At 32.9% G+C, this 22050-nt stretch overlaps 1 protein-coding gene across 1 annotated transcript in view; it reads right to left on the minus strand.

Annotated features, from left to right (window-relative positions):
* Window positions 1-7864: 7864 nt before the first annotated feature.
* LOC126880454 (JNK1/MAPK8-associated membrane protein) overlaps window positions 7865-22050 on the minus strand; it is a 40938-nt gene continuing 26752 nt past the window's right edge. The window contains exon 4 of the mRNA XM_050644321.1: window positions 7865-8284. Coding sequence (XP_050500278.1) covers window positions 7995-8284 — 290 coding nt within the window. The 3' untranslated portion in view covers window positions 7865-7994. The remainder of the gene's footprint in view (window positions 8285-22050) is intronic.

Consider the following 22050-nt stretch of genomic DNA (forward strand, 5'->3'; position numbering starts at 1 on the left):
AATAGTTACATGTCATGTAACTATTTTTTCCATAGTAGAAGTCATTATTTGGAAGGTATTGATGTAATAAAAAAACTTTAACATTTTGAGATGTAACCCTCTTCTTCCAAATGAACGATATGGTAGAAAATGTCTGATATAATACATATATAGTTTAAATATAGAAAAATACGAAGAGATTTTAAGGTTGACAGCCGAAGTGAGACGTTACGACTGTCATATTGTTATTATCACCTTGTAAACAAAGGTTGAAAATCCAGGATTTCAAGCCTTTATTTTTATCTATAAAGTTTAAATTTTGCTTCCTCTGCTGCTTTTTGTGCTAAATTATAGTATTTTTAAGATAATACCACCATAATGCACTCTTCAATTTCTACGAAATATAGTTTGTTAGTGATATTCACCAAACAAAGGTTAGAACTTTTGTGAACCATTGTATTTTGTATAACAAAAATGGTAATGTGCTTTACCTCTGATTGTAAACAGTCTAGTCTGGTGAAAGAGGGACAGGTAGATTCTTTGTGTTTCCAAGCGATCTGGTTGAAAAGAAGGGGTGGATATCATCACTGAAGCTGAATACTGGAGCTGAATTTATTGCCCGTGGGGGACGGCTTACAAACTATGCCACCATGAAAAGCCCTGTCGACATGATATAACCCCTCCAAGTCAAACCTGCAGGCGGATATGGTCAAATATACCTTTGCAACAGAAAAAGTTGAGTGGAGTGACTGTAGATGGCAATAGGGAACTTGTATAAAATTTTAAATTCGAAAAAAATGGTATAAATCACAACAGAACATAATTTAGAACCTGTATCAAAGATAACAAAGTTTTGTTTGTCTTTCGTTTGGCCCCTAAAGACGACTAAAAATTCAACTTATACCAGCCACCCCAAAACGCGTCGTGACGTCACGGGGTTGTATGTTTACATTCTACACCAATTGTATACATAATTTTAAATTAGACATTATAAACGTCAGTAAAAAATACAGTTATGTGAAGTTAAAAGTGTTTTTGATCGTTTGAACTATTCATAGAAAATTTGTACTTTTACAAAATGGTTTTATTTCCAATAGTAAACCTTCTTTCCATTCCTTCAAAAACTGTATCAAACTCCAATCTCAACAAACTGGTATGTATTATTACAACGACATACGATAAATGTCATTAGATTATAAATATTTTTCTTTTATTCCCCGACGACGAGCTGGCCAAATACCCAAGTAGGTGGAGGCCAATAAACTAAAGAAGAAGAACAATATACGTAAATATAACCATAAACGGAACCACATAGTTAAACTCTGTGACGTCACGGGTCGTTTGAACTATTTTAAAATAAAGAAGACTTTAAATTTGTACTTCTAAGTTATTATGAGTTTTTGAAGCTTGAAATTTTGGAAATCTCATTTTGATACAAAACTGGACATTATTATGTAATAAAAAAATGTGCAAATTCCCCATTGATCGGATCTCTCGTCACACGACGACTGCCTAAATCATTAGTAGTTATACAATTCCATCCATCCAATGGCACTACAGCCCAAATCGAGCCTTGGCCTCCTTCAATAAGCTTCTCCAATCATTTCGATTTACCGCTGTTCTTTTCCATGAACGCGTTCCCAGAAAGTTCCTGGCATCCTCATCGACTTCGTCTTCCCATCTCTTTTTAGGTCTTCCAACAGGTCTTCTTCCCTGCATTCTTGCATTCAGCAATTTTCTGGGGATTCTACTCTCATGCATGCGGACCACGTGCTCTGCCCACCGTAATCTCTGCAGTTTAGTGTGTTGTGCTAGAGTTGGTTCGCTATATTGCTCGTATATTTCTCTATTATACCTAATTCGCCAGTTGTTATTTTCACTTATTGGGCCCAGTATCCTACGTAATACTTTTCTTTCAAACACATCTAATGCATTGGCAGATTTTTGTGTCACCACCCATGTTTCGCAGCCATAACTTACTATGGGCCTGATTATTGTTTTATATACCCGGAGTTTTGTTTTCCGGTGTACGTCTCGCGATTTGAATATGTGGCCCATCGCAAAATAGGCTTTATTCGCCAGCACAAGCCTTCTATTTATTTCCGGTTCTTCTTCATTGCTTGTAACCAGATCCATTCCTAGGTACGTGAATCTATTCACATGTTCTATATCGTCAATAAAGTGTTGTTGCGCCGGTCTATTTGATCTGGTTTGTATGAGTAGTTTTGTTTTATTTGTGTTTATTGCTAGCCCTACTGCTTCTGCACTCTGTTTCAACTCAACGTAGGTTTCTTCCGCTGCATTCATTGTTCTGCTCATTATGTTTATATCATCCGCGTATGCTGCTAATTGGGTAGATTTGTTTGTAAGTATGTTATTTCCGCTTACCGTCAACCGTCTAATTATATATTCAAGAAAGTTATACAATTAACAATTAAAATTCACTGCTTACTTTATTTCCATGAACTTGTGCCTTCTTGAACTTTTCTTTTTACAATACTTCTTTCTTCTTTAGGAGCTGTGTCCGTATTCAGACGTTGGCCGTCATCATGTTTACAATTTCCTGAAACCTTTCCCTATCGGTTGCTGCGCGAAATAATTCTTCTACTGTGGAACCACACCATTGTCTAATATCACGCAGCCATGAAAGTTTCTTTCGACCAATACGTACATCTCTTTTCCTCCACTTTTGCTTGTATTATAAGGCGAAGTAGATGGTATTTAGGTATTCTAATTATATGGCCGAAGTATTCTGTTTTTCTCCTATTTATGATGTTTATGAGCAGACGTTCTGAATTCATCATTTGAAGAACATATTCATTGGAAGTGTGCGAAACTCATGATATCTTTAGGATTCGTCGATAGCACCACAATTCGAATGCTTCCAATTTGTTTAGCATTGTGGGCTTTCACATCCATATCTCACAACCATACACTAGGATAGGCCATACACGACTAGTGTCCAGGTCATAAAAGCCTTACGTGATATTTCCATCCTGGTTATCTCTTTACAGTACATAAAGTAAAAAATAATTAAAAGTCAAAGATTTCAACCTAATAAAATATTTAAAAATATTTCAAATAATATCAAATTGAAAGCTTATTGGACCATTTTCCTGGTAACACCTCCACGGCTTCTAAAAATTGCAAGCCAGATGGATGCTGAAGCAAAGAAGACACGAGGGAATTCTAAAATTTGCAATTCACAACCCCGTCTGTCCAGCGTGGTAAATTCCAACTGAAAATGGACCTATGTTACTCAATAGAAGTAATAAAACTAATAGAAAATAAAAATGTATACCTACCATTTTTATTCAGTTGCAATGCGAAGCCAAAACTGTCTTAATTTTTGCTTAGTTCAGAGAGCGCAACCAGCACTCTAATCGACGATTTCGCCTCTTATTAAAATTTGAACTCTCTGAACTAAGTAAAAATTAAGATTAGTCCAGGGCGCATCTGTTTTGAGATGGACGTTGAGAGGTGACTCAAATTTTTTTGCAGAAATTGCTTGAAAATAAATCAAATAATAATATTTGAGTTATCCTCCCTCTCAAAAAGGTCCGGAACATTGTTTAAATCATCAAAATGTCAAAAATTGAAGGAAAAATTCGATTTTTTTCTTCGTTTTTTGATTATAACTTTAAAAGTATTCATTTCCGAGAAAAGTTGTACTGACATAAAAGTTGCGTAATTAAATTTCCTACAATATAAAATTAGTTAAAAATTTAAAAAATAGTCACCCTAGTTGCAAAATAGCAATATTTTCGAAAAAAACATACAAAAACAAGTATTCGCATTTTACGTTTTTTAACCATATATGCTATACTTAGGACCTTAATATTTCACCCAGAAAAATTTTATGATACAGGAAAACAATACTGTAAATTTCATTAAGATCGGTTCAATAGATTTTGCAAAATAAATTTTGCAATCCAGCTTTCGCAAAAAAAATTAATTTTTTCAAAATATTACAGGGGTGAAAATAAAGCAGATAGCAAGTTGAAATTTTTTTTGCTTATAGAAGTGTACTGTAGCTTTCATTTGCAATTTTCAAAACTAAAATCGATTATTTACCAAGGCGTCAGAAAATTTTTGAAATAAACAATCATTTTTGGTGCTACGCGAAGGACAGCGGTGTTCGATTCACACAAGTTGATTTCCACCAAACTTTCTTCCAATCCTTATCTAATATATTATTTTCTTACTCTATATTTTGTTGTATTTTAATATTTTAATTCCACAAAAATCAAACTAATTTTATTATTGTTTGTGAAATATTGTTTAAACAATTGCATATGTTTAAAAATAATAAACTTTTATTATTTAAGTTAAAATATATGAACAAAGAAAGTTTTTGCTAATAAAAGTGTTATTTCAAAGGATAGAGTATGTGTTTTTATTTTGCAATAAACAAATTTATTTATTTATATCGAAATGTAATAAAAATTAAAATGTATCAATCATTATCAAAGGTCATTGGAATGCCCAATCAAAGCAAACTATCCGCTGGCTGCGCGTAGCACCAATAATTAATGTTTATTTAAAAAATTCCTGACGCCGTGGTGTTAATCGATTTTAATTTTGTAAAATTGCAAATAAAAGGTACAGTACACTTCTATAAGCAAAAAAATTTTCAATATGCTACCTGCTTTATTTTCAGTCCTGTAACATTTTGAAAAAATGAATTTTTTTTACAAAAGCTGGATTGCAAAATTTATTTTGCAAAATCTATTCAACCGATCTTAATGAAATTTACAATATTGTTTTACTGTATCATAAAGTTTTTCAGGGTGAAATATAAAGGTCCTAAGTGTAGCATAAATGGTTGAAAAACGTAAAATGCGAATACTTGTTTTTGTATGTTTTTTTCACAATTATTGCTATTTTGCAACAAGGGTGACTATTTTTTAAATTTTTAACTAATTCTATATTGTAGGAAATTTAATTACACAACTTTTATCTCAGTACGACTTTTCTCTGAAATGAATACTTTTAAAGTTATAATCAAAAAACCAAGAAACAAATCGAATTTTTCCTTAATTTTTTGACATTTTGATTATTTAAACAATGTTCCGGACCTTTTTGAGAGGGAGGATAACTCAAATATTATTATTTGAGTTATTTTCAAGCAATTTCTGCAAAAAAAATTGAGTCACCTCTCAACGTCCAAATGTACTAATATTTTTACAGATGCGCCCTGGTCTAGATAGTTTTGGCTTCGCATTGCAACTGAATAAAAATGGTATACATTTTTATTCAAAAAATAATTACACAGGCCAACAAAAAAATATTTACAAAACTTTTCTTTCAAATTTATGTGAATCCTATGTATTTTTTGGCGCTAAAAAAGAGTCTGAAATTAGATTTTATGTATCACCCATAGTTTTCCCACAATATGACACTGGTTTATAAAAAGACAAAATACCGAAATTCATTAATAGACCAGGGCGCATCTGTAAAAATATTAGTACATTTGGACGTTGAGAGGTGACTCAAATTTTTTTGCAGAAATTGCTTGAAAATAAATCAAATAATAATATTTGAGTTATCCTTCCTCTCAAAAAGGTCCGGAACATTGTTTAAATAATCAAAATGTCAAAAAATTAAGGAAAAATTCGATTTTTTTCTTGGTTTTTTGATTATAACTTTAAAAGTATTCATTTCCGAGAAAAGTTGTACTGACATAAAAGTTGCGTAATTAAATTTACTACAATATAGAATTGGTTAAAAATTTAAAAAGTAGTTACCCTTGTTGCAAAATAGCAATAATTGCGAAAAAAACCATACAAAAACAAGTATTCGCATTTTACGTTTTTCAACCATTTATGGTATACTTTCGACCTTCATATTTGACCCAGAAAAACCTTATGACATAATAAAATAACACTGTAAATTTTATTAAGATCGGTTCACTAGATTTTGCAAAATAAATTTTGCAATCCAGCTTTCGTAAAAATATTCATTTTTTCAAAATGTTACAGGACTGAAAATAAAGCAGATAGCAAGTTGAAAATTTTTTTGCATATAGAAGTGTACTGTACCTTTCATTCGCAATTTTGCAAAATTAAAATCGATTAACACCACGGTGTCAGGAATTTCTTTAAATAAACATTAATTATTGGTGCTACGCGCAGGACAGCGGATAGTTTGCTCTGATTGGGCATTGCAATGACCTTTGATAATGATTGATACATTTTAATTTTTATTACATTTCGATATAAATAAATAAATTTGTTTATTGCAAAATAAAAACACATACTCTATCCTTTGAAATAACACTTTTATTAGCAAAAACTTTATTTGTTCATATATTTTAACTTAAATAATAAAAGTTTATTATTTTTAAACATATGCAATTGTTTAAACAATATTTCACAAACAATAATAAAATTAGTTTGATTTTTGTGGAATTAAAATATTAAAATACAACAAAATATAGAGTAAGAAAATAATATATTAGATAAAGATTGGAAGAAATTTTGGTGGAAATCAACTTCTGTGAATCGAACACCGCTGTCCTGCGCGTAGCACCAAAAATTATTGTTTATTTCAAAAATTTTCTGACGCCGTGGTAATTAATCGATTTTAATTTTGAAAATTGCGTATGAAAGGTACAGTATAGTTCTATAAGCAAAAAAAAATTAACTTGCTATCTACTTTATTTTTAGTCCTGTAACATTTTGAAAAAATGATTTTTTTTTGCGAAAGCTGGATTGCAAAATTTATTTTGCAAAATCTATTAAACCGACCTTAAAGAAATTTACAGTATTGTTTTACTGTATCATAAAGTTTTTCTGGGTGAAATATGAAGGTCCTAAGTGTAGCATAAATGGTTGAAAAACGTAAAATGCGAATACTTGTTTTTGTATGTTTTTTTTTCGCAATTATTGCTATTTTGCAACTAGGGTGACTATTTTTTAAAATTTTAACCAATTTTATATTGTAGGAAATTTAAATACGCAACTTTTATGTCAGTACAACTTTTCTCGGAAATGAATACTTTCAAAGTTATAATCAAAAAACGAAGAAAAAAATCGAATTTTTCCTTCAATTTTTGACATTTTGATTATTTAAACAATGTTCCGGACCTTTTTGAGAGGGAGGATAACTCAAATATTATTATTTGATTTATTTTCAAACAATTTCTGCAAAAAAATTTGAGTCACCTCTCAACGTCCATCTCAAAACAGATCCGCCCTGGACTATAAAATGATACATTATTAGAATAATACCTTTTATCTAATTCATATCTTGTAATAGTATAGGTCTGTACAACCATTTCAAGAGTCAATGCTTTTGTATTTGCTTCCTCTTTTTTATGTAAAACTTCTGAAGTAGCTTTTTGTCCTATGAAAGGCACGCTGTTGTTCTCGATTAAGTGACCAACAGTAATCACCCATCATCTTGGTGTTCCAACGTCCCTGGTCTCGTTTCTCTATCACCTTGGTATCCTAGTGGAATCGTTAGCCTTGTTCTTCACTGACATTACCCAGATTTTCAGGGAAAAAGTCAAGATGGTTATGCCAAAAGTCAATTTTTAGGCTCATTAGACATGCCAAATCTTAAATATTATCTAATATCTTAAAAAACTTATCTAATAAATTAGCTACTACAAGCTCGTAGTTAGGGTCTTTCACATTACCTAAAAACTTGGTTACAACTTTTTTGAATGCCATACAAGCTTCTTTTTCCTTAGTAGTCATCTTAGTTTCAAAGGAATTATGCAGTTTTAAATGTTAAATTGTGAAAGGATCGTGGGTGATACAGCATTTTTAATATGATTTTCGGACTCAGCACACTAAAATACATAAGATAGAGGTGATCCTATCAAAAAAGTTTTTTCATCGTTGGCCTGTGTTATTAAAGACCTGGTCATCATTAATACTTCTTTTTTAAAAGGATACAGTTTATTAATACCTCTTTTAAAACAAATTCTAATATAATATATTTCGGCTTTTTAAGATAATTATCACAGACGCGCTTAAGATTATATACAAGTATTCGTAGTAGTACCTCTAAAATTGAAATTTACTAGGATCCGTAAACCTTGCCGTTAAAATATAAAAAAGCGCTGGTAAAGGTATTAACAGAATCAACGATGCGTGTAGAGATGGATTTAACATTTGCGTTATTGATATTAGTCCATATGCGTGTAAGCACCAATGTCCAATAAGTATCACTAGGTTACGTGGTTCCACTAGTGTTGACACTATCAATGATTTTATACTTTGATCCAACTTGACGGCAAAATGGGCTGCACAAGATATTACTGAGAGTACCAGAACCAGATGCGGAAAACAGTAATCTAAAAACAAAATCAATATGAAGTGATTCTTGGTAGATTTGGTATATGTAATTGGATAATGCGCCAAGCAACAATAACATTATGGCTTGAACTAGTGTCAAAAAAAAACTGAAAATTGTATGTCGTATTTTATGAAGACAATTATATGCATGTTATTATAAATAGCAAAACTTAAAAAATATATGTTTATTTGTATACATTTTTACTATCAACTTTTTCGCGAAAAAAAGGACCAATATACATACAATATGATTTTTGAGGTGGATGTAAGAGGTGGCATTCCGATTTTTGCAGATAAAGTTAGGTGACAACTTCAATAATTATTATAATTGACTCACGCTCCTTCTTAAATATGACCGGAACATTAATAAAAAAATAAAATATTTAAAAATTTCGAAAAACATCGAATTTTTTCTACTTTCTTTGCTTATAAATTTAAAACGATTTATTTTGGAAAAAGTCGTATAGAAATAAAATAAAGATAATTAAATTTTGTATGATATACGACTGGTTAAAAATGTCTTAAATTATTACCATTTCTGCAAAATAGCAATAAATACAATATATACCTCGTCCAATTTACTTACCGTTTCACGTCATCCGCGCCATAGCCTGTGACACGATACCAACACGAAATATCTAGGCGGTAGGTGTGTTCCCCTTTAGAATCATTTTGATTCTAAAAAAGAACATACCCACCGCCTAAATATTTCGTGTTGGTATCGTGTCACAGGCTATGGCGCGGATGACGTGCAACGGTAAGTAAATTGGACGAGGTATATATATATATATATATATATATATATATATATATATATATATATATATATATATATATACATATAACCGGTTCTATAGCGTTCTACGCCTTCCGGTACCCAATCGCCAAGCCTGTCGATCTAGCCAGTCATTTTCTTGAAGATTTCTTTCTGACATGGCTTTTGTAATTCCTTGTTTCCAGGAGGTCGGTGGCCTTCCTCTTTTCCGTTTTTCTGGCGGTATCCATCTCATTGTAATTTTTGGTAATCTTTCATCTCCCATTCGTTGGACGTGTCCATACCAAGTAAGTTGGTTTCGTTGTACCTCGTCCACTATTGTTTTCTGCTTACCTACTTTTTCTCTGATCTGTTCATTTCGAACATGGTCCCATCTCGATATTCTGGCAGATCTTCTAAAAAAATCCATTTCAGTAGTAAGCAGCTTATTTTCGGATTTTTTTGTCATTTGCCACACTTCGGAGCCATACGTTAAAATTGGTTTCAGAATAGCGTCGTACATCCTCATTTTTGTATTTAAATGTATGTTATGTTGCCATAAGACAGGGTTTAGGGCTCTAGTAACCTTTCTAGCCTTCGTCACTCTATCATCTATACTGGGTTCCGTTCTTCCACTATTTGTTACTTTAATCCCTAGATATATATATATATACTCTGTACAACCCCTGATGTAGTCACTTCCGTCAAGATCTAGGTCCTCCTGTTGTATTTGGTTACCGATGTGTGGATATTGTGTTTTCCTTATGTTTACCTCTAAACCCCATTTCCTGTATTCTTCCATCAATTTTCTGGTCATATATTCTAAGTCTTCCTTATCTTGGGCAACTACCACCTGGTCGTCTGCGTAATTCAAAGTGTATAATGTTATGTCTCCGATTGGTATACCCATACCACTGCATTTCTGCTTCCAAAGTCTGAGAGCACCGTCGGTATATATATTGAAAAGAATGGGAGATAAGCAGCACCCTTGTTTAAGGCCTTTTGTTACTTGGAAGCTAGATGACAGATGGTTACCTCTCTTTACCCTTGACATAGAATCTTTATAGAGGCATTGTATGGCTTTGATGACAGTTGCAGATATGTGTGTATTGTCCAAAACCTCCCACAATTTTTTCATGGGCACTGTGTCATATGCTTTCGTTAGGTTGACAAAAAGTATATGTGTGTCTTGTCCACGTTCTAATCTTCTTTCCATAACCTGTGTTAGACAGAATATATTATCGATCGTAGATCGGCCGGCCCTGAAACCACACTGTTCTTCGGATTCATAGGGTTGATATTCTTCGCAAATAATGGTTTTCAGTATTCTGCCATATAAACGGCTCATTGTGCTTGTTACAGTTATTCCCCTATAATTGTTGACATCACTTTTACTTCCCTTTTTGTGTATTGAAGAGATCCAGCCCTCTTTCCAGCTTTTTGGAACTTGTTCTCCGTTAATAATTCTGTGAAGGAATTCTGTGATCATTTGGATTAATTTCTTTGAACCTGATTTTATTAGTTCTGCGGGAACATTATCAGGGCCAGGTGCCCGACCATTTTTTAATTGTGAGATAGCTTTCTGTACCATTTCTGTTGTTATTGTTATTTCTTCACCTTCTACTATTACTGGGCTTGATTCTTCTTGTATGTATTGTGGGCGGTCTTCAGTCAGCAAGGATTTATAATGCTGTTCCCATGTATTTGTTGTTATGCTGTCAAGCCTTACATTTTCTGTTGTATCTGATCTCAATGTTTTGATAAACCTCCACGATTCTCTACTTCTCCTACCACCTATATATGTTTCCAACTCATTACGTTTCTTTTCCCATGAATCATTTTTTATCTGCCATACGTCCTGTTTAAATTTTTTGAGGGCGTTTCTGTATTTTTCCTTGTCTTCTATCCGGCCAGTGTTTAACCATTTTTGGTATAGTTGTTGTTTTTCTTTTTGTGTTTGTAGATGTTCGTTCCACCAGCTATTACCTTTATGTATTCTATTTTCTTTTATACCTAGCGCCTCTTTGGCGGCTTGGTGTATACTTGAAATAATGTGTTGGTGTACGTTTTCTATGTTTTGTGTCAGTGTTCCTTCATCCAATATATTATCTAGTCGGCTTCTGTATAGCATTTTTGTACTGTGGTGTTCTAAACTTTCTAGATTATATCGAACCGCTTCAATTTTCTGTCCATTCCCTGAGTCTGAGACACCCTGTTTCTGTTGGGCCCATGAAGGCAGTATTATTTTGGATTTTATCAAGTAATGGTCACTTCCAGTTTCTGCTCCTCTGTATGCTCTAACATCAAGGATTCTCAGTTTAGTTTTTTGGTCCACAATTAGATAATCAATAATCGATTTCAAATTGCGTGTTGTTTGAATCCACGTGTAAGTATGTATATCTTTGTGTTTGAAGAATCCGTTCATGACTTTTAGTTCATTTCGCGTACAAAGTTCTATTAACCGCTCCCCATTATTATTTAGGATTTCTTCTCCATACCCAAAGGGGCAAAATAAGCCTGTTTTTGTTCAATGTTTTTCAACCACTTTGGTTGCGATTAGAACCTTCGTAATTCGCTTAAAAAATTCTTATAACAAACTTAAACCGTCCACCAAATTTTATTAAAATCAACCTAATAGATTTTGGATAATAATTTTGCAATCTAAATTTTTTTAAAAAAGTTTAAATTTTTTAAAAACTTTCTGAACAAAAAGTTGGCCATTTAAACGATTGCTAATTTTTTAACATATAAACAGGCGCGATTCTAATACACCTTACAGAATTAAAATCGGATTGTTAAGCAGCCTCACCAATGTTTCAAAGATATAAACAATTTTTTGACTTACAAACAAATTAGTTTTGTCACCAGGAGGGGGGGTGCAACGGCCTGCTTTATTTAGATGAACTTACCTAAGCCTTTTTTATGTATTTTGACCCGTAGAACACGAATTTTTAGGGTAACAGTGGATCCGGATGTCGATCAGATTGTTATAAACAAAGAACTTGAGGAATTACATAACAGCGATTTTTCGTAAAAACATTTTTTTTTGTATTTTTTGAGTAATTCTAAGCAAAAAATGTTCTTACAAGTTTTTCGTAGGATGCATAGTTTTCGAGATAAACGCGGTTAAACCTTCAAAAAATCGAAAAATTGCAATTTTTGAACCCGAATAAATTTTGATCAAAAAATTAAATAGAAATTCTGCTTACAGCATTTGAAAGTTTAAGTCAAATTATACCGGTTTTGATTATTTGCATTGGTAAAAATTAATTTTTTTATTGTTAAACTATTTGTTTATAAGCCAAAAACTGTTTATAATTTTAAGACATTGCTGAGGCCGCTTAAATAATCCGATTTTAATTCTGTAAAGTGTATTAGATAGGTAGAGCCTCTTTATATGTAAAAAAATTTGCCAACTTCTAAATGGTCTACTTTTTGTTCAGAAAGTTTCTAAAAAATTTGAACTTTAAAAAAAAATTGAGATTGCAAATTTATTATGCAAAATCTATTAGGTCGATTTTAAAGAAATTTGGTAGACGGCTTAAGTATGCTATAATAATTTTCTAAGCGAATCACTAAGGTTCTAAGTGCCACCGAAGTGGTTAAAAAACTTTGAATAACAACAGGCTTATTGTGCCCCCTTATTTTGCATTTATTGCTATATTGCAGAAAGGGTAATACTTTAAGACATTTTTAAGCAGTTGTAATCATACAAAATTCAGTTATATTTATTTTATTTCTGTACGACTTTGTTCCAAAACGAATCGTTTTAAAGTTATAAGCAAAGAAAGTAGAAAAAATCGATGTTTTTCGAAATTTTTAAATATTTTAATTTTTTTATTAACGCTCCTAGTACGTTCTTTAACGGTAAAATATTGCAAAACCTCTAAATTTTAACGAACCGCTTGGATTGACGTTAAATTTGGCATAAACATAGCTAACAAATCAAAGAAAAAAAGTGATATTGTGCCGATATGTGCTTTTGCCCCGGGGGTGGCTTTCAATATTCGTCCAAATAAGTCCGGAAATGGATAAACTGACTAATTTTAAGTAACTTTTGTTCTATAGAGTTTTTTTACTAAGTCAATACTTTTCGAGTTAGTTGCCAGTGAATATGTTCATTTTTTCAACAAAACAACCACGCTTTTTTTAGGTTTTTCGCAAATAACTCAAATAGTAAGTATTTTGTCGAAAAAACATTCTTAGCAAAAATATAGCCCGTAAAACATTTAAAAAAAATGGTGTATATACCACGTCTCTATACCTAGAAGCAGAGTTATAGCTAATTAAAAATAGGTTCATATTCGTCAAATTCCAAATGGAATATTTTAACGTGAAATAACCAAAAATGAAGCACATTTCGGGGAAAAATCATTACAACTTTAAAGTGTTTGAAAAAAAGCTTCATTTTAGGTTTTTAAAAAAAAATTGTAGCAACAAAAGTAAAGTTACGCTCAAAATAAAGTTAGTCCCTTTTTTTTTGGTAAAAAAATCTGGAAAATCACCCCCTAATTAGTATCTCAAATGAACTTAATCGTTATGCCTTCACAAGTTTTTTGACTCGTGTATGTATTGTTTATATAATCTGTAAGTTTCATAGGTTCAAAGTCCTTATTTTTGAAAGGGCTGTAGTTAAAAGGGGTTGAACGAGTCACTGATCACGAATGTATGCAAATTTAGAAACACTAAATCTTGTCTAACAGAAAAACAAAAAAATACATGATATTCAGAAAAGCAATGCTGACTTTTTTTGTTTTTCGAGATTTTTGGTATCTCTAACAATTTTTAAGTTATCTTGAAAAGAAACATATTTTTCAAAATTAAAATTTTTAAAAATTTTACTTTAAAACCAAATTTTTTCAAAAATAAGCACTTTGAATCGATGAAACTTACAGATCATATAAACACAACATAAGTAAAATAATTTGTGGAGCGGTAACGATTAATTTCATTTAAGTTGCTAATTAGGGGTGGTCTTCCCGATTTTCTTTATTTTGAGCGTAACTTGCTTAAATTTAATGATAGAAACTTTTTATAAAAACAGAAATAAAGCTTTTTTAAATACTTTAAAAAAGTTATAATGGGTTTTCCCCAAAAACTGTTTAATTTTTTGGATATTTTACTTCGAAATATTCTATTTGAAATTTGGTGAATATGAATCTCTTTTTCATTGGCTATAACTCTGGTTCTACGAGGTCCAGAGACCTAACACGTACACCATCTTTTTTACTTTTTTACAAGCTATATTTTTGCTAAGAACGTTTTTTTCGACAAAATACTTTTTGAGTTATTTGCGAAAAACCGTCTAAAAATGTAGTTCTTTTGTTGAAAAATGAACATATTCACTAGCAAATAACTCGAAAAGAGTTGACTTATCGAAAAAGCTCTATAGAACAAAAGTTACTTAAAATTAGTCAGTTTATCCATTTCCGGACTTATTTTGGACATATATTTTTTCACCACCTCTTGGGGGTGAAAGTCACCCCCAGGGCAAAAGCACACATCGGCACAATATCACTTTTTTTCTTTGACATGTAAGCTACGCGTATGCCAAATTTCATGTCAATCCAAGCGGTTCTTTAAAATTTAGTTGTCGCCTAATTTTATCTGCAAAAATCCGAATGCCACCTCCTACATCCAAAAATAGACGTTTTCTCACAGATCAGCCCTGGTCTAGATTCAGATATTTTGTTTTCAGCCATTTTACATTAAAATGTAAATGTTTGTTTGTATGTTTTTGTTTTCTTAGTGATTATCATGTATTTGGTCTTTTTTATATTCATCTTTAGTCCATATTCTTTACAGAAACTGTTTGTTTTGTTTAGTATGTAGTAATTGGAGTTGTTCAGCAGAGCTTGCCATAATCACGGTGTCATCTGCATATCTTATATTGTTAATAGATCTTCCGTTAATTATTATTCCTTCACTTTGAGATAGTAACGCTTCTTCAAAAATGGCTTCACTATATGCATTAAAGAGTAATGGAGACATAATATATCCCTGCCTAACTCCTCTCCTGATTTCAATTTCTGGACTGGATTTGTTATCTATTACAATTTGTGCTCTTTGATTCCAGTAAAGGTTTGTTATTATTCGTAAGTCCCTTTTGTCTATGTTTTTTGTCTTTAGAATTTGGACTAATTTTTCATGTCTTACTTTGTCAAATGCTTTCTCAAAATCAACGTAACAAATATGCACATCCATATATGAGAATTAGATGAGATTAATTTTAAAGAAAATTATTATACCTATTTCTGATTTTCTTTTAACGTTTTTATTTCCAAACCATAAAGTTTATTTAAAAAAAATAAATTATGAAATAAAAATTGTGAAAATTATCATTACCTATAAATTTTTATGATTAAATTATAAACATCAATCATAAACATTTATAGCTTAAAGATCATTTTCACAATTTTTATTTCATAATGTTTTTAAAATGATTTCCGGATTGGAAAGCGAAACTTCAAAAGGCAATAAAAAATATAGTTTTCATTAAAATTAATTGTGTAATCTCATCTAAAAAATACCTCTGTTTGGCAAATGAAATTGGCATACCAAAGATAATAGTTTCAGAACGATTTTATACAACATGATTATTTCCTTGAAATATGCAACGATAATGGCATTACTATGCGATGATAATAAGACAATGCGAAGTATTATCCTGTGGTATGTTTAATAATATCACATTGGATACATTAGTCACATTACATATCAGAGTCATTAGTCTAGAAGGCACTAGAAGGCAACAAAAAGTGATTTTATATATTTTTTATATTTATTCACGGGATGTTCCCATTTTTACAAAAATTTAACAAGAATAGAATAAAAAATGAATAACCATTTTCAATTTCGTTGCAACACGAAACTACAGCCGCATAATTATTCCAGTTCAATCAGAGAGTACAGCAAGCAGCTCTACCGGTTTCGAAACTTATTAGTCTCTCATCAAGAGGCACATATGATGCTCTCTCTGACCCAACTAGGACAAACCCTGGCGTGCAGTCACGGATCGCAACGAACGAAATGGCAGGGATGCCCTAGCGGCAACTGCTACCAAAAAACTAAGTTTTCACATAAAACAACATCCAAAAATGTTACTCTACATTCTACCAGATTGAAAACAATGGGAACCTTCTCTGGTAACACCTCCGAGGCTTCTACAATTTGCAAGCCATAAAGGATGCTGAGACTAAGGAAGATGAGGGAATTTTACAATTTATAATTCACGTCCCATCTGCTCAGCGCGGTAAAGATCCAACGAGAATGGTCCTCTTCGTACTCCAATCAGAGTAAACATGTAAATAAAACATGAATAACCATTTTCAATTTCGTTGCAACACAAACTACAGGCGCATCATTATTCCAGTTCAATCAGAAAGTGCAGCAAGCACCTCTACCAGTTTCGAAACTTATTAGTCTCTCATCAGGAGGCACATATGCTGCTCGCTCTGACCCAACTAGGACAAATCCCGGCGTACAGTCACGGATTGCAACGAACGAAATGACAGGAATGCCCTAGCGGCAACTGCTAGCAAAAAACTAAGTTTTCAATCTAATAGGACATAAAATAACATCCAAAAATGTTACTCTACATTCTACCAGATTGAAAACAATGGGAACCTTCCCTGGTAACCCCTCCGAGGCTTCTACAATTTGCAAGCCATAACGGATGCTGAGACTAAGGAAGATGAGGTAATTTTACAATTTATAGGGTTTTTAAGAATAGAATATCCTAACCATAACAAAAATACTACAAACTAAATAATTATTAAGTAATGTTAAACAAATGATTGAATTAAATAAATTAAATTATCCTGTGGTCCAGGCGGACCCCCAGGGATCCACGAGGGACTCAACGGGCGTCTACGTTGGCGTGGAATAAAAATGGGTGTTCACAAGTTGTAAGTGGGGATCCAAGGAAATTTTATAGTGATTTGGTATTTATTTAAACAAATTTGCATTTTTTTATCGTAAAATATCAATGGAAAAAATAATGTTTTAATAGTAGGAACTCAAAAATGTCATTATAACGCATTATACCAATACTCCTGTCGCCAGGGGGGGTACAACGGCCTCCTTAATTCAGATGGACTTACCCAAGTTTTTTTTATATATTTTGACCCGTAGAATACGAATTTTTTGGGTAACAGTTGATCCGGATGTCGATAAGATTGTTATAGACAAAGAACTTGAGGAATTACATAACAACGATTTCTCGCAAAACAAAACATCTTTTTGTATTTTTTGGGTCATTTTAAGCAAAAAATATTTCTACAAGTTTTTTCGTAGAATGCATAGTTTTCGAGATAACCGCGGTTGAACTTTCAAAAAATCGAAAAATTGCAATTTTTGAACCCAAATAACTTTTGATTAAAAAATAAAGTAGCAATTCTGCTTACCGCATTTGAAAGTTTAAGTCAAATTATATCGGTTTTGATTATTTTCATTGCTAAAAATTAATTTTTTTATTGTTAAAATAATCTATAAACACATAGTGTTTCGCGTGCCTAATACATGCGTTTTAACGTATGCTACGTAGAAATTGCCTCGCTTGCACTCGTAGCTACTCTACCTACTCGTTCGATTTTAAATGAGAAATCATTGAAAACATCACTCACATACTAGGTGTTTGTAGCTTTGTTTAACAATAAAATAATAAATTTCTAGCAATGAAAATAATCAAAACCGATATAATTTGACTTAAACTTTCAAATGCGGTAAGCAGAATTGCTACTTTATTTTTTAATCAAAAGTTATTCGGGTTTAAAAATTACAATTTTTCGATTTTTTGAAAGTTCAACCGCGGTTATCTCGTAAACTATGCATTCTACGAAAAAACTTGTAGGAATATTTTTTGCTTAAAATGACCCAAAAAATACAAAAAGATGTTTTGTTTTGCGAGAAATCGCTGTTATGTAATTCCTCAAGTTCTTTGTCTATAACAATCTTATCGACATCCGGATCAACTGTTACCCAAAAAATTCGTATTCTGCGGGTCAAAATATATAAAAAAAACTTGGGTAAGTCCATCTGAATTAAGGAGGCCGTTGTACCCCCCCTGGCGACAGGACTACAAGTTATTTTGATTAAAAACAAGTTTTGATAAAACGAAAACTTTTTGAGTTATTAGCAGAAAACTGATTAAAAACATTGATTTTTTCGACATAAAACTAACACTTTCGATAGCGAATAAATCGAAAAGTATTAATTTTATCAAAAAAATGTATAGAACATATAAATGTTTTTACCAACTTTTGTGGTCTAAATATATTTAAAAATTTTCACCCCCGAGATGGGGTGGCAACCACCTCCATGGTAAAAGCGCCTTTCGACATCATATAGATTTTGATCTTTGGACTATCCACTATTTATTCTCAAATTTTAAAGAAAATCGATCCATTCTGTAAAAATTGCGCGGTTTTGTTCTATTTAAGCTTCATTACTTGGACTATGAGATAAATAACTAATTAAAACCATGAATAGCATTACATAAATTGGTTCTGGAAAATTCAAGGTTTTACAAATTATATTTTCCTCCAAATCATAGAGTAATTCCTCTAAAGGTACGTCCAGAAATGCTTCGAATGCATTATCGAACCTCGTCGCGAACTTAAGAGTGGACGGCACCCTACAACAACGTACAGAACTTCGTCGCGATCAGGGTGCAACATTGTAGCGTTCTACTACTTACAGTACAACCTGCCATATCCGGACCTGTCATAATATCCGGACCTCCCCATATCCGGACGGTTCTGCGCCGTCCGAATCTACCGAAATCTACCGAGAAAGGCAGTCCTTCTGTTGGACAACGCACTAAAAGAAGAACTAAAAGATGGCGAAATAATGTATTATAGAATCTATAAAATGTGTCTATCGACGAAAGTTATTTACGGCGTTGATTACTGGAATGTATGAAGGAGAAGATGTCAGATGGTCAAGTGCTATGTTTGGTCCGTACTTTTGGGGTCTAGAACGTTTCATCGCCGCCAGTTCATCGCCGGCCAATTCATCGCCGGCCGATTCATTGCCGGCCGATTCATTGCCGGCCGATTCATCGCCGGCCAGTTCATCGCCAGTCAGTTAATCGTTAACTGATATATTTCCGAATTTTCGACCAATTTTCGACAATTACATTTATTATTTATTTTTAGTATTAATTAGGAATTCTGGGAAATGCGATATATGACCATTCCCGTTGCCATACTTAATCTTCTAATAGACTTTTAAACTTTTATAATATAAAATATAACTTAACACTACAAATTTAATACTATTTAGTATCAAATTTAGGGGAAGTAGAAATAGAACTTTAAATTAATATAATAATATTTTTTATCTTTTTATTTGTCATAAGTTTTGAACTGAATTTAACGTCGTGTCGTGTCATCTCCCATAATACAAAATCAGCTGACTAACTGGCGATGAAACGGCCGGCGATGAAATGGACGGCGATGAAATGGACTGGCGATGAACCGGCGGCATCGAAACGGCGGCGATGAACCGGCGGCGATGAAACGTCCCATTCCGCTTTAGATGGTGAAATGATTGTGAAAAGCAATAGTTTTAAGTACCTAGGATCGGTATTACAAAGTAATGGAGAAATAGATGGAGATGCATACAGTAGAATTAGGGCTGGATGGATGAAGTGGAAAGAAGCGAGTGGTGTGTTGTGTGACAGAAAAATTCCAATTAAGCTGAAGGGAAAATTCTATAAAACAGCCATAAGACCGGCTATGATGCACGGAACTGAATGTTGGGCAGTGAAAGTGTGGTCGCTAAAAGTATCGATTATGAACAGAATTGAAGGTTTGGAAATGTGGATTCATAGACGGATGCTGAAGATACCCTGGATAGCAAGAAAAACTAACGAAGAAGTACTAAGGAAGGTCAACAAAGATACAGAACTGCTAAAGACTGTTAAAGATCGAAAAATGTCTTATCTGGGACATACAATGAGGGGAAGTCGATATAAAATTTACAACTGATCCTTAAAGGCAAAATAGAGGGCCGTAGAGGTGTAGGAAGAAAAAGAGTTTCTTGGTTAAAAAACATTCGTGAATGGACTCAGATATCAAATGCAGGACAATTATTCCATATTGCAGAAGATCGAGAAGCCTGCGCAATGGTGATCGCTAACGTCGGATAATTCTGATATGGCACACGAAGAAGAAGAAGATGAAGGAGAAAACGTTTCAGAGACTGTAAAAGAAGTAGTGGTCTTGATATCCGGATCGGTCTGTCGCCACATTGATCCGGATATGGCAGGTTTGACTGTACTTACTTAGTAGACCCATTGATACCTTTCGGTGTTGGGCCTTCCACTAGCTGTCGGTAAATCCGTCCGCATCAAAGAAAATGGTCGTCGAAAGGTTCAGGACGAGGTTCGCCCTGAATTCACATCTGGACTAGTTTGCGAACCTTTCGGCCTTCCAGTCACTGTTATTTTGAAATTGAGTGCATCAAGATGGAATGGACGGATGAGAATTAATATTTGTTTGTCACTGTCTTCTTTGACGAGTATTTTTCTTTCTTTTATTAACTGAATAACGTATAAGTATAAAAGCTGGGTATACGGTTTTAAGGCAATTACTGATGGAACGTCCAAATGTTCGCTACGAAGTATGGAACGAGGTTCGGTTCGTTGCTTATTTTCAAGACCTGGTGCAACAACGTCACGAACCTCTGTTGGTCACTTCGATGTTCGCGACGAGGTTCGACACGCCCAGGGGCGTAACAGAGGCCCCCGCAGCATGAAGCTTGCGGGGGGGCCCCAATCGATTAGGGGCCCCATCTTGTCGTCTGATATTATGTAAAAATTTGTTATATATTATTTTACGTTGTGTGGTTAAATTTAAAAACGTAAATTTCTAAATAGGCGTATTCAGCAAGTGAATCATCTCATATCTAGAAACTTAATCCTTTCCGGTCTCTCGAACTTTTATGGTGACGACAATAAACTATAATACTTTGTACGTGACTATTGAAAGATTTGAGAATTGCAATTTGCCGAATTTTAGAACAATATTTCTGAATCTAAAAATTGGGCTTTCTCTTTCATCTTTACCTACGTTTAGTATTTCGATATAATTATCCAGAGGCGTAACAGAGGCCCCCGCAGCATGAAGCTTACGGGGGGCCCCAATATGTCAGGGGCCCCATCTTGTCATCTAATATATGTAAGAATGTGTTGTTATATTATTCGCATACCTACATACGTTTTTTAAGCAGTACAATATTGAAAATGAAGTTGCCCATCCGAATTAATAAAATTGTAGATATTATATTCGCTTATAGTAGTGCACGAAGAAAATTGTTCATCTCATAGAATAATACTAATGTAGTCATTTAGTAATTTTTGTTCTATTTTATTCTATATCAATAAGTAGGCCATTCTATACCAAGTAAATGACAGTTTTGGAGTGAAGTTCTCAGGTTCTAGTTACACTCCACTTCAAAGTTGGACTTATGCCGTTGGTTGCTTTTACTTCAGGGGGTGACATCCCTTCTTGGGGTGAAATCATACGTTTAAAATAAGTCAAGAAATGTGTAAATTGACTAATTATAAGCAACTTTTTTTCTATACAGTTTCTTTATCTATGTTAATACTTTTCAAGTCATTTGCAAGTGAGAATGTTTATTTTTCAACAAAAAAACAGGTTTTCAGAAGGGTTTTTCGAAAATAACTCTAAAGTAAGTATTTTATCGAATTAAATATTAGATATCGAAAAAGTATTTGTAGCAAAAAATTAGCTTAGAAGATACAAAAAAGGTGTACTTATTCATGAGGTTTATCGACACAGTAAAAGCACAGTTGAAGGTCATGAAAAATTATTCTTATTCGTCCAATTCGAAATCGAATATTTCAACCTTAAATAACCAAAATGAAGCACTTTTCGGGAATAACTCATTAAAACTTTGTTTAAATGTTAAAAAAAAAAAAGATTTATTTTTATAAAAGTTTATAGCGCCAGAACTATACGCTCAAAATAAAGTTAGCCCCTTTTT

The sequence above is a fragment of the Diabrotica virgifera genome, chromosome 2, assembly GCF_917563875.1.
Source record: "Diabrotica virgifera virgifera chromosome 2, PGI_DIABVI_V3a".
Lineage (NCBI taxonomy): Eukaryota > Metazoa > Arthropoda > Insecta > Coleoptera > Chrysomelidae > Diabrotica > Diabrotica virgifera.